The following is a 13,908-nucleotide window of genomic DNA, read 5'->3' as shown; positions in this document are numbered from 1 at the left end:
TTGGAGAACCACAAGTCCCAGCATGTGGGGCATTAAAGGGCCCGCTGGCACTTGTAGTTCAGCAGTACAAAAAATAGTTAACAAAATCACACTGACACACTGTAAAATAAAACTTTAATACACACAAAACACACACACACTGATACTTACCTACCTTGAGCCCGTAGGTCGGTCCCTGGATCCTGGGTCCGTCCTCCGGGGCTCCAGGGCAGAAGAGTCCGGTTCCGGGGCCTTGGTCCTGGTTCCGGGGCTGGTCCTGGGGTTCCGGGGCTCCTGGGCTGCAGAATCCGGGGTCCGGGATCCGAGGTAGTCCCCAGGGGTACCTAAGGAAGCAAATCCAACTCACCTGGTCCCTGGCGATGACCTCGGAATCCTCTCCGGTGACAGCACTGGTCCCATCTGCTACCCGGCTCGCAGGACTTTGACAGGCGCTGAGATGTTTCCTCCTCGGAGTCTCTGCACAGAATGATTTCTTGGCCAATCAGGAGCCGAGAAAGTCGGCTCCTGATTGGCCAGAAATCATTCTGAATACAGACGCCGAGGAAGTAACATCTCAGCGCATCTAGAGCAGAGATGTTTCCTCCTCGGCGTCTCTAGTTAGAATGATTTCTGGCCAATCAGGAGCCGACTTTCTCGGCTCCTGATTGGCCAAGAAATCATTCTGTGCAGAGACGCCGAGGAGGAAACATCTCAGCGCCTGTCAAAGTCCTGCGAGCCGGGTAGCAGATGGGACCAGCGCTGTCACCGATGGGACCAGGGACCGACCTACGGGCTCAAGGTAGGTAAGTATCAGTGTGTGTGTGCTTTGTGTGTATTAAAGTTTTATTTTACAGTGTGTCAGTGTGATTTTGTTAACTATTTTTTGCACTGCAGAACTACAAGTGCCAGCGGGCCCTTTAATGCCCCGCATGCTGGTTCCCCAAGTCCCAGCATGCGGGGTAGGCTTGCTGGGACTCATAGTTCGCCAGTATAAAACAATAGTTTTAATTCTTTTTTTTACACAAGTCATCAGCCCGATGCCCACCGCCCAGGGGCATCGGGGACAGCCCCGGACTATCAGCATGGGATGGTAAGTCCTGGAGGGGGGGGGACCCCTTCATTGGGGGGGTCCCCACTTCCCCAGGACCCCTGCCCATGCTGACCAGCCAGGGGGTTAATGCTTTGGCCGCGGGAGCTTATATAATAAGTTTCCCCCGGCTGTGGCATTACCCTGCTGGCTGGTTGTGTCCGGTGCTGGTTCTTAAAATACGGGGGACCCCTAGTCACTTTGTCCCCCGTATTTTGGGAACCAGCGCCGGACCTTGAGCCTGGTGCTGGTTTCATAAAATCAAGGGGACCCCTATTTGTCGGGGACCCTGATTTTATGTCACCAGCACCGGCTTAGTGAGCCCGGGGCTGGTTATACTCTGGCGGGGGACCCCGCGCTGGTTTTTTTTTGACACTTTGCGCTGTCCTGCAAATGTGCGATTTTCAGACATGAAAATCGCACATTTTCAGGACTAAATACAGCGCACCACTTCGCTGCAAATCGCCCCTCTTCGCACTTTTCAGCCTCCAATGCGCATCACATTAAATATGCGCATTTTGACTGAAAAATGCGAATTTAAAATAGGCGATTTGCGGCGATGTGGTGCGCAAATAAAACATGCGCATCTAGCGCATAGCATAGAATCTCACCCTAAGTCTCCTTTATTCATACAAAATATATATATATATATATATATATATATATATATATATATATATATAGCCCATGTGCATTTACCCTGCGGAGACTATACTCGGACTGTTCTTCTTGTTCCAGGGAATGGGAACCAAGATACTGTAATTTAGATGTGGATGGGCGATCATCCTCACTGTAGTCTGGAAAACAAACACATGGAAGGAGTTACTTCATGTACAGTATATCATTTCAGCTGTCTAGGGCAAAGCTATCAACTATCAGCCTATAGTGGAAAGAGATGTGAACTTACTTTCAGCAGCCACATAATTTGCTGGAAAATAACCCTGTTGTCCGTTCTGTAGACTGCCAAACCACCAATTGTCATTATCTTTGTACAACACATGGATAATGTCACTGCGATGGATGCTTAGCTCATCTGATCGATGCGCAGTGTAGTCATACAGAGCCACCACCTACAAGACAGATAAGACCACCACAGCTTTATCACAACCATGCCACAATGAAACCCCGCAGCATTTACTTCCTCTCACTGTAAAACAGCAGAAACCAAAGCTCTACCTTGGTAAAAGCTGAGGCTTTGTAAACTTGTAAAGGTGCTGGGAACACAGCAGGAGACACATGATAATGGACTGTGGGAAATGTGAGAAATGGTTTAGTACACTAATCATACTAACTACTGTACTACTCCTAAACAGCTGCTTTTATTTACTGATTTATGTGCACAAACACATATAACTCACTCGCTTTCTTAGAATGCTAAGTCACCACAGTATAGTTCTCTAAAATACAATACAACAGCAAAACTGCCCGACTATAAACACCATTATACCACAATGCAGGGGCGTAGCGAGGGCGGAGCCCAAGCTCCGGAAGATCAGAGGGTGCCGGAGCCGTGCCTGCAACGCCAGCTCGCCCGATCTGGGCTCCCCGCTGTGCCGGGTGACATGTTGTCCCCCGCTGCTATTTTCAATTCATGTCTCCCGCTGGACCACTAGCCAATAGGCGCTTGTGGTCTAGCAGCCAATCAGAAGCAGCATTGGTGGCTGCTGGACTGCAAGCGCCTATTGATTAGCAGTCCAGCAGGAGACATGAATTTAAAATGGCGAGGAGCCGGGAACAGGCTGCTGCACAATTCAGTCCCTCCTGACAACGAGCAATTTTAGTCCCCCTTGGCAATGAGCAATTGCAAAATATGCCCTTGCTCCGGGCACCGTGGCACCTACACCACTGCCACAATGGACCACACAACTGCAGAAAAGATGGAATAAAATACATACAGTATACAGTACAAGAATATGTATGAGGTGCCAGTGTTGTTATAAATCAAAAATTTTCACCTGGTTTTAAACAGTAATATGGGCATTCAATTGGGCCTGCAAAAACACCTCACAATTTTTCATTACCGCAGGTATGCGCGCTACCCAGTGGCGTAGCTTGTGTAAGGCAGCCCCCGCCACTGCTTGGGGGAGCGGGGGCTGCGTGGGTGCCGGCTCCCGCACGGAGAGGCAGGATCTCATTCCGGTGTGTGCTCCCTCCCTGCTGCATCTGTAATACTGGAGGGAGGGACTGTGGCGTAACTATAGCACTATTGTTACGCCCTCAGCTCCCCCCTCCTTGTGGGTGCAGCGGGGAGCGGGCAGCAGGGTGCAGGCAGGGGGACCCGTGCGGCGCAGGTGTACCTGCGGCACTGTCTAAGTGTCAAGAAGCTGCGGTGAAAAGATTCCCTGCAGTGTCTTGGAAATAAGAATTCTGCTGGGCGGCGGCGGGGTAAGCGCTTCTGATTTCGAAAACACTGGCCGCACGCTGATTGGCTGAGATTCAGCCAATCAGCATGCGGACATTGGTTTCAAAGTCAGAAGCGCTTCCCGCGCCGCCGCCCGGCAGACTTCTTATTTCCAAGACACTGCAGGGACCCGGCCAACACAGTACACAGCGACGAAGGGAATCTTCTCACCGCAGCTTCTTGACAGCGCCGCAGGTACACCTGCGCCGCACGGGTCCCCCTGCCCGCTCCCTAGGGGGGTGTTTTAACAGGGGAGGGGGGCGCTAAATTTTTCCCGGCGGGGGGGGGCGCAATATTTATTGTTACGCCACTGGCGCTCCCGATACCCGCAGTATCCAATGTACAAAAATAAATAAATCTGAAAATTCCTTGGTTTAGACACTAAATTGAATTAAAATGGGAGTTCTATTTCAGATGGGATATTGCTATAGGCAACCAATCAGAAACTACTACTTATTTATTTAGTATCTTCTAGTAATGGATAATGGATTAAATCTTAGTAAATTTCCCCTATGGGGGGTTATCAATCCTGGCCGATATTTCCAATAGTCTGAAATATTGGCCAGGACTTGCAGCTGCAGATTCTTCCCTTTAAAAGCTGAATCTGCATTGGTGGAAATGAAAGCGAAATTGTCCAATTAGCGGGCGTTGCTGCCTAAAATTACATGGATTCTCCAAAGAAAAAAAATATAGAAAACCATTGAAATGATCCAATGTGAAAATGATTTTCTATAAGTAAGAACTGCAGATATTTCAGACTTTCGGAAATAATAGCCGATATTGAATAAACCCTAATGGGGTTGAATAGGGTTGAATAGGGTTTAGAGTTTGGAAGATGGGGAGAAGGTTAAGGGGTGGGGGGAGGAGGTTAGGTTTAGGCTGCAGGGAGGAAAGGTTAGGCACTAAGAAAGTGTGACTAGGGTTAGGCTATGGGGGGTAAGGTTAGGGGAAAAGGAAGGCACTAACAATGAGGCTGTGGGAAGGGAGTCTACAACATATGCGAACACTTCATATTTTGGCTGAATCCAATGCAGTCCATCAACCAACCCCTCTAAGGTGTCATAAAAGATCTCAATTAACCCATTTGGACAACGTATTTTATACAATAAAATCTGCATAATTAATTTAAACTCTATATTTAAAATGATTAAAAACCATTACAGTACACATATGATAGGAACAAGGGGGACTATTTATTAAGCCTTTGGGTGGGATATAATAGCACCCAAATTCAGCGGCTATGTGAGATGCCAGATGAACTCTGACTTTTTTTAAAGGGACAATCATTTACAAGGCAAAACCATGCCTTGTAAATGATCTCAAATCAAGTTCAGCAGGATTTAATAATGTCTGAGTTCAGCAGTTGTGCACGGGTGACCAGCGGGGTGGACGGCAGGGTGAGACAGGCGGGGGAGCAGGGCTCTTCAGCAGCCAGTCGCAGCCTGGTGGGTACACACACAGTGATTATGGATGAAAAACCATCCATCATCGCTAGATCTGCTGGTAAAACCTGCAGATGAAAGACCTTCCTAGCGATGATGTGGGAGCGTGCAGCATCGCTAGTTGGGGGTCGTTGGCCCATACACAGTAATCAATTTTCAGCTGAAAATCGGTCAAAATAGCTATCTTGACCAATTTTCAGCTGAAAATCGTCAAGTGTGTATGGGCCTTTACACTGCATGGTGTGGCAGCAGCTCTTCTAATCATATTATATAGAATTACTTTTCTATATTTTCTATAATTTGAGACACTTGATAAAAGGAGCGGGTTTCTAGGTAACTGGACACCATCCCTGCGTTTGCCTAAGGGTTCTGTACAGTAAATAGATACTTTTATTATATGAAAGGTAACAAATACAATAATGGTATTTATGCTTTCATATTTACTCGTATTTAGATTATAACATTTGTTTTTATACTACAATAATTATTTTACTGTACATTTTCATGGTGGTACTACCTGTTTAAAGCAGTGGTTCCCAACCTGTAGTACTAGTACCCCTGGGGGTACTTTGCAGACCAGTTGGGGGTACTTGAAAATAATATTGGTAATGGCGGAAGAAGAAATAGATGTCTCCCGATGGTGTAAGAAATCTCCCATTGCCATGGGAACAAACCATGTTGCATCACTTCCGGTTCCATCTGCAGCGTCATCAGCACCTCCCTTTTGCCTGACCAGCAATCCACTTGGAGTTAACTGCGCTGCCCACAGACATCATCGATCATCTGCCCTGCACTGACACGGTGTGTAGGAAACAGCGGCATTAATCCTACAGGCGTTAGCAGGAACCCCGGAGACAGTACACAGCCAGTGGACAGACATAGAGGCGACCCGATTCCTGACTGCATACTACTCCTCCACTGCCGGAGACAGTACACATCCAGCGGCCAGACACAGAGGGTCATGATTCCTGACCGCACACTACTCCTCCACTACAGGAGACAGTACACAGCCAGCTGCCGCCTGGGAGGGAGGGAGGGGGGAAGGGGTGTCGGACCAGGACCCCGCCAGCAAGCCCAGGCCTGGGCAATTAGTACCCCCCCCCCCCCCCTCGGCGGCCCTGAGTATGATGCAAGGTCAATGCTTGAGAAAATTAGTGAATATATATCAATTCATAAATGTTATTTTTGAAGTGTTATTTTTGAAGCCCATTAGTGTCAGTGTGCACAAGGTTTAAGGACACCTTTTTGAATAAGCCTTAATTAAAGTATAATAATAATAAGTTGTAGGTTTTCTTTTTTTAGAAACAATTACATACTAGCCAATTAAATAATGACATTAGACAGACTGTGAGCATACATTCTACCACGTATTATATGTATTCTAATTTCTAACATACATCATATTATACTGTAAGCTCTCAAAAGCATGGCCTCCTGGCATACCTCCCAACATTCTGCATCTTAAAGGGTGGACTCCTGCCTGAGCCAAAAAGGGGGGGTGGCCTAGTCAAAATGGACATGGCTTAACGGGGTGATGCTCCCTTGGACCACATCTCCCACGGTCATTATATATCATGGCTAGGGCTCTGAGAGCTGTTGGCCATGCCTCTTGTCCCTCTGTCTCTGCGCAGTGTCTATTCTATGCTGCTCAGTGGTAACAGAAGGTCTTCCGATAGCCCCCCCACCCACCCCCCACCAACACCAGGGGATAAGTGCTGCCCATAGGTGGGGACATGTCCCACTGTCACAAAAAATCATGACTGTCCCACAGATATTGGGACAGTTGGGAGGTATGCTCCTCAGTTCCTGGTCCTCATCTTGCACTATCCTGGTCTCCAATATGCCTCCACACAGTTACAGTCATGTAGCATTACATAAAAATATTGTTTTGCACATAAACTAAATACTAATTCATGTACTGTATAATCTGAAAATATTTAGAAAGCATTCCACATACATCTGCAGGTGCTACTATAATGTATAGTGTTCTGTATATCCTGCTGTACTCTCAAATGAAAGCACCTCATTTCTTAGAACCCAATTACTTTATTTCCTTAAACAAACATATTATTTTGGCTTTAACCACATCAGTTAAGTGCAAATTAATTCTACAAACACAGGTGTAATTAAATAAGTTTACCCAACCAGATGGACTTTATACAGTGCTGAGGTTGTTGGACAAGCCTCAGTGAATCTGTACCCCTGTTTTATACACAGTGCAGATCTGGTAGTGTACACACACAGCAGGCTGGTTTCACATGACAGAACAGTTATTGAAATTTGCTACTATGACAGTATTATAATTAAAACAGATGCTGTAAAAATGTGGCAATTTACAATTTAAAATAACCTAATCGTAAAAAACAAGAACTACAATATCAAAGGTGTGTTTGTAGTAGTGTTTACTTTCACAGCTGAAATGAGGGGTTACATAGGCTGTTTCTTGTATGCTCTCGGAACACGGTCATTGGGTCATCAGCATGTTGGTCAACAGTCATTAGGTAGACATGAGTCTAGGTTGACATGGGTTAGGTCGACAGGGTCCCTGCAGGGACCCACAGGGATCATGCCGGGGGATTACCGGGTTGGCCTCTTTCACACCAGAAAAGTCCCTGCATTTTCTGATGTGGGAAGGAGGCAGGAAGGAGCTTGGATGGAGGCAGAGGAGGTGGACAATACTCACCCTGGGTTGCTGGTCCTTGGTGCAGGCCAGTGATCCACATAGGTGGTGGGCGCAGATGACAGGTCAGATGGTGGTTGCAGATGATGCAGTTCTCCGGTGACAGTAAAGGCGCCGGAGAGCTGCATCATCTTCATCCGCCGCCTGTCCTGTCATCTGCGCCCGCTGCCTGTGTGGATCCCCGGCCTGACCACCCACACCATGGCCCGGCAACACGGGTAACTATCCCCTACCCCTTTCACACCGGCCAGGACCCCGGGTTGAACCCGGGAACAACCCTACTCCAAATTTTCCCGGGATTTTGGCCCAGGAACCTTACAAACCAGCGCAAGTCACGGGTTGCTCCCAGGCCCAACCTGGGAAATTAGGCTTGTGTGAAAGGGGTATCAGTTTAGATGGCTGGTGAGCTCTAGGAAGAGTCCCGCTGGTTCTAAACTTCTTCCATTTACTGATGATGGATGCCACTGTGCTCATTGGGACCTTCAAAGCAGAATATATTTTTCGGTACCCTTCCCCCCCAGATTTGTGCCTGGAGACAATCTTGTAATGGAGGTCTACAGACAACTCACGCTTGGTTTGTGCTCTAACATGCACTGTCAAGTGTGGGGCCTTATATAGACAGGTGTGTGCCTTTCCAAATTATGTCCAATCAACTGAATTTACCTATACATGACCCTCTCCAGGAGGGACATAATGCTCTGTTTCTGGAATTCCCTCTTTTAAACAGGTTAATTGATCCGAAAAGTTTTTCTTACCACAGGTGATGGCAATCATAAATTGAGAGGGAAGTTTAGAAGCAGGGCATTGTGTCCCTCCTTCAGAGGGGCATGTTGGGAGGTATGTTTACCAAAAGTACTCAAATTAAGCTGTAGGAACATCTCAAGGATGATCAGTAGAAACATGATGCACCTGAGCTCAATTTTGAGCTTCATGGCAAAGGCTGTAAATACTTATGTACATGTGATTTCGTAAGTTTTAATTTTTTTTTATAAATATGCAAAAATCACCACACAAAAAAATCACCTGGTCATTATGGGGTATTGTGTGTAGAATTATGAGGGAAAAAATAAATTTATTCCATTGTGGAATAAGGCTGTAACATAACAAAATGTGGAGAAAGTGAAGCGCTGTGAAAACTTTCCGTATGTGTATATTGGAGGGGCGGATTGGCCCTGGCGGGAAACCGGGCTACTTTCCGGTCAGCCGACCCATAAGACACAGACCTGGGCCGGCTGCTTCCCCCTAACTGGGCCGTTGACTACACTATCTAAGCGGTTAGCAGCCACAGCGTTTGCCCAAATAAAAAATGGCCACATACACGGTCAAGCCGCTTTGACCGTTTTTAAAAGTGGCTGCAGGAGGGTTGCTGCTAAGCCATGGTCTGTCTCCCACTCTCATTCCCTAGTTTGTCTCCCACTCTCGTTCCCTGGTCTGTCTGTCTCTCTCTCTCTTTCCCTAGTCTGTCTCTCCCTGGTCTGTCTAACTCTTTTCTTGGTATGTCTTTCTTTCTCTGGTCTGTCTCTACTTTCCCTGGTCTGTCTCTCTCTTACCCAGATCTTGGGCACTCTCTCTTTCCCTAGCCAGTCTCTCTCTCTTTCCCTGGTCGCTATCTCTCTATTTGCCTGATCTGTCTCTCTCTCTCCCTCTTTCCCTGGTCTCTCCCTCTCTCTTTCCATAGTTTGCTCTCTCTTGTCTGTCTCTCTCTTTCCCTGGTCTGTCTCTCTCTACATTTCCCTGGTCTGTCTCTTTCTCTCTTGTCTGCCCCTGGTCTCTCTCTCTTTCTCTCTCTGAGGTCTCGTTCTCAATTAGAGTCACCAGCAAAAAAACAAATATCATATAATGTTTGTATATTGAAGGGGAACTAGAGATTTCTGAGTAGCGTGTCCCAAGATCTCTATTGCCAGCCCTGACGGCGGGACACCATGCTAGCAGGTGACTGACCGGGGAGGATGCCCCTGATCTGCACAGACTGCCTGCCATACTTTTCGGTGAGGCCATGGAGGGACAGGACATGGAGGAACAGTGCTTGGTGGCAGAACAGGAAATTAAGTAACAGTGCCGGATCGGTAAGAATTGCATTATGTTTAATTGGCACTGGTGTGTGCATTATGTTTAAAGTATACTGGTGGGGGCATTATGCATAAGGGGGCACTGGTGGAGGCATTATGTATAAGGAGCATTACATTGTGTGGCGTAATATGTAATGAGCATTACGTTGTGTGGCATAATATGTAATGGGCATTATGTTGTATAGCATATTACAGTATGTAATGTGCATTATGGTTAGTGGCATAATGGGTAAAGGGCATTATGGGGTGTCGCATAATATGGCCACCCCTCTATTGTCATGTAGCCACTCTCCTAGTGGCATGTGACCATGCCCCCTAGTGACACATGGTCAGAGCTGCTTCCAGAAATTTCCCGGGCTGGTTTTCTAACCCAATCCTCCCCTGTTATATTGTGTAATTGAATGTTCAAGCAGGAAATGGTTACCTGGGTTTACTGGTGCTTTTTTAGTTCTACACATACTATCACATCCTGGAATATCATCCTGGAAGTCATCCTGAGCTAGCTGTGACTTGTAGTTTTGAAATAGTATTTAAGCTTTTCATTTCATGCTCCAGAAGTGCCATGATGGCCCCAGTGTTATTCAAGGTAGTGCTGGCTGTTACAATGGGGAGGTTGCAGGGTTAATTTCTCCATACTGAAATGGGTTCACAGTAAAACAGGGGAACTCTATAGTTCTGCCAGTTAAAAATATCTCAGGCATTCCCCAGCTTGGTTTTATTATTTTGAATGTAAACATTGACTTGGCTGAATGAATACTGACCCTACTAGTTTTCAGTAAAACCCCAAACTGAATTTTGACCGTCTATAACTTCCTCCGGCGTGGCTATATCCTATTGGTAGTGCTTTCTGTTGCCCTTCGACCGGACAGATACGTCTTTCCACCATTATTTTACCCTTAAACAGTGGGAATCTTTTCATTTCTCTTCCTTTTCCCTAATTGCATTAAACAGAGATGCACATTCAAGTTTTTCATAGACCTTACTTGACTCCCACTTAATTACATCTGCCATTCAACCTCTAAACTCTGTTAGTCTTTTGCATTAGTAACCCATTAGAGTCCCAAAATCTTCCTGCTCTGTTGGGTACAACTTAATATCTGTTAGGGCAACTATAGCACAGCATTGGAAATCCACTTGCCAATACGGGCTAGGTGTATGAGACATTTACTGACTATCTGCATTTAAATCATTTGTATTCAAATTAAAAGTGCATAATAGTAAATATACTCACTGTCTCCTGGATTGGTAGCACACTGTCAGCTTCTATTCTCAGTGAGGAAACCTTTGCATCTGTGTTATCCTATGTAGAGACCAAGAAACATATTTTTATTGGTATACAATAAAAAATAAATTAAAAAAATATTTTATTTTTTCCAACATATTTTTAATAAAGTTCAATGTAATACAAGCAATATCAGACAAACAAACAGACAGTACTGTAGGTAATAACACAGTCTATTTCAAAAGGACAAAAACGGAGTATAGAGCCATAACGTTTCTGAACACTTTTCTAAAGTGCAAACATTAAAATATATTTTAATAGAAAATTAAAATAGGTGCTAGCTTTGGGCAAACATATATATAGTGAAAATACAATGTCATAGTAGATGTGATATGTCAAATAAGCAGGTGTAATTTAGATGCACTTCCTTGAGTCTCTGATGTAATGGATCCTTCTGGTGATTCCAGTAGAGTGTGTTTGCACAGCTTTACATTAGATCCACATTACATTACATTAAAGCAGGCATGTCCTACCAAGGCCTTCCTGCTGTTTTAATACTACCACCACTACTGCCACCTTAGTAATCCAGTTGCAGTCCATGGAGTTCCTACTGGAGGCGCTACCTGCAAGCAGTGGTGTTAGCTAGGTGCCACGGTGCCCAGAGCAAGGGCATGTTTCGTGTGTTTATACCACACACCGTAATGCCCATTGCATATTTTAGTGAACTGTGTAATACCCATTACACATAAAGCCACATGCCGTAATGCCAATTACACATAAGGCCACATATGATGCCCATTACATACTATAAAACAAACCGTAATGCCCATTACATACTATATAACAAACCATAATGCCCATTACACATTTGACACATAAGTGCCACTTACCTGCATGCTAGGAACTTCATGCGTGATGCCAGGGACTTCATGCTCGATGCCTTGGGGAGCTAATAGCTCCCCTAAAATAGCTTGTTGCCAAGGGGGACTAAAATTGCTTGTTGCCAAGGGGGACTACAATTGCTTGTTGCCAAGGAGGACTGAAATAGCTCATTACCAAGGGGGACTAAAATTACTTGTTGCCAAGGGGGACAAAAATAGCTTGTTGCCAAGGGGGACTGAAAGACTGAAATAGCTAATTTCTAGGGGTATTAAAATAGCTAGATGCTAAGGGGGACTGCAGCCTGCACCCCCCCCCCCTCCCCTGCTCTGCCTGGCTGAGCTACCCTGTCCGCCACTATTTTCAATTAAGTATCCCGCTGGACCACTAGCCAATAGGCGCTCGCAGTCCAGCAGCCATCAATGCTGCTTCTGATTGGCTGCTGGACCGCAAGCGCCTAATAACAGCCGCTTATGACACTGTTACTCTGTATGACTTAAATACACATATTAACATTTTCATACTGACTGCACTATTCTATATTACACATTAAATAAGCTTAAACTTTTTGGTAATGGCCATTACAGCCAACGATCATTTCATCAAAGTTTCAGCTTCCTCAAGGCATTAACCCATTCGCCCTCTGAAGGAGATTTAAATACCCCAACCCTAAATGCTGATTGGTTGCTCCTTGCGGTTAGATTTTTAAAATTTTTTAAGTGTTGTACAGTATATGGAGTTATGGACTATTTCCTTCTCTGTTTATTTTTTACCATTTTCTTTGTGTTATATAAATCACTAGTGTTGTGATAATTAATATTATAGATGCCTTGAGGAAGCCTTGGTGAAACGGTCGTTGGCTGTAATGGCCACTGCAAAAAAGTGGCCAGCAGACCTTTAGTGTACCCTTAAACTTACATAAGGGTGCACTGAAATGGACTTGCTTTTTCTTGTTTTGGTAACTGAATTCCATAACTGAATCCTGGGATGTTATCCCTTTAATATATGTATGAAGTGGAGATAAGAGAGTCCTCTGAACTAATATTTAAGACCGGTGCTGGAATCATCCATGTGTGTGCAATCATAAGAGTCACTCCCATTAATGACACATTACCAGTTTTAGCCCATATAATGGTGTGCTGAGCATACATGCTAGGGTGGGGAGGTAGGGGCTTGCAGAAAATTAGGGTTCAAATATGACAAAATGCCCTGTTATTTAATTTGCTGCACACACACATATAGGGTGGCCCATCCCGGGATCGGCAGGATTTGGCCACCAAAGTGCTGGGATTTTAGAATTAGACTGCACATGCGCACCCGCTCAGATGCTGCCTGGCTTCTCCTGTCCCCAGCTGTGCAGCTCTGCACAGAATGACGTGGTCAGAGGTCACGCTGTGCAGGCCACACACCCGCTATGACCACCTGCCTGGCTTCCAGCTGCACTACCCACAACAACCTCCTGGCTCCTGCACCAATCCTCTGCCTGGCTCCCGCCCGTTCAGCTCCCAGCCGCACCGGCATATGGTAAGTAAATATGCGGGGCGGCCGGGGCATATTTCTTATTATGGACAACAATCCCGGGATTGAGGATTTTTAAATAAATAAATATCACTGTATTCTGATATCTTTTAATAGCATGTTTAAATGTATAAAGGTCCATACGTAAATGTATAAAGGCCCAGCGTGTATGGACATCGATGACCGTTGTCATCGCTGGGGAGGGTGAATGCCGCTCAGTGCATACAAATTGAGCGGCTTTTCCCCTGCCCAGTGCTGTAAACGGGGAGTGGACGGGTTTCCATAGCGCAACGCTATGGAAAGCTGTCCACAAAGCAGCTCATCTGCTGATAATACCAGCAGGTGAGCGGTGGCCAGCAATGATGATGCGGGAGCGCGCAGCACCCTCACCGCTCATCGCTGCCCTGTATACACTTTCATGCTGAATGCCGCTCAGACGAGAAAACTGACCGACTTTCACATGAAAGTCGCCCAGTGTGTATGGGCCTTAACACAGTTGGCGAGAAATTCCTGAAAATCTCTGATCCCAGCCAGGTTTAAAACTTTTACTCTGCTTGGAGTTTTTCTTCTACATTATAACATTACCAGTAAACAAAATAAATGAAAAGTCAGTGTCTATACATTGTAAGCT

At 45.7% G+C, this 13,908-nt stretch overlaps 1 protein-coding gene across 6 annotated transcripts in view; it reads right to left on the bottom strand.

The window, feature by feature from the left end:
• The window catches only part of AHI1 (Abelson helper integration site 1), a 274,949-nt gene that overhangs the window by 42,108 nt on the left and 218,933 nt on the right, over positions 1–13,908 (bottom strand). For all 6 annotated transcript variants that reach the window (XM_083176645.1, XM_083176644.1, XM_083176648.1 and 3 more), the window contains 3 exons: positions 10,890–10,958; positions 1,974–2,136; positions 1,766–1,863 (listed from right to left, as the gene is read on the bottom strand). In XM_083176645.1, the coding sequence (XP_083032771.1) occupies positions 1,766–1,863; positions 1,974–2,136; positions 10,890–10,958 (330 nt within the window). The remainder of the gene's footprint in view (positions 1–1,765; positions 1,864–1,973; positions 2,137–10,889; positions 10,959–13,908) is intronic.

The sequence above is a fragment of the Crinia signifera genome, chromosome 3 (assembly GCF_055691185.1).
Source record: "Crinia signifera chromosome 3, ASM5569118v1, whole genome shotgun sequence".
Classification (NCBI taxonomy): Eukaryota; Metazoa; Chordata; class Amphibia; order Anura; family Myobatrachidae; genus Crinia; species Crinia signifera.
This window is presented reverse-complemented; position numbering and strand designations above follow the sequence as displayed.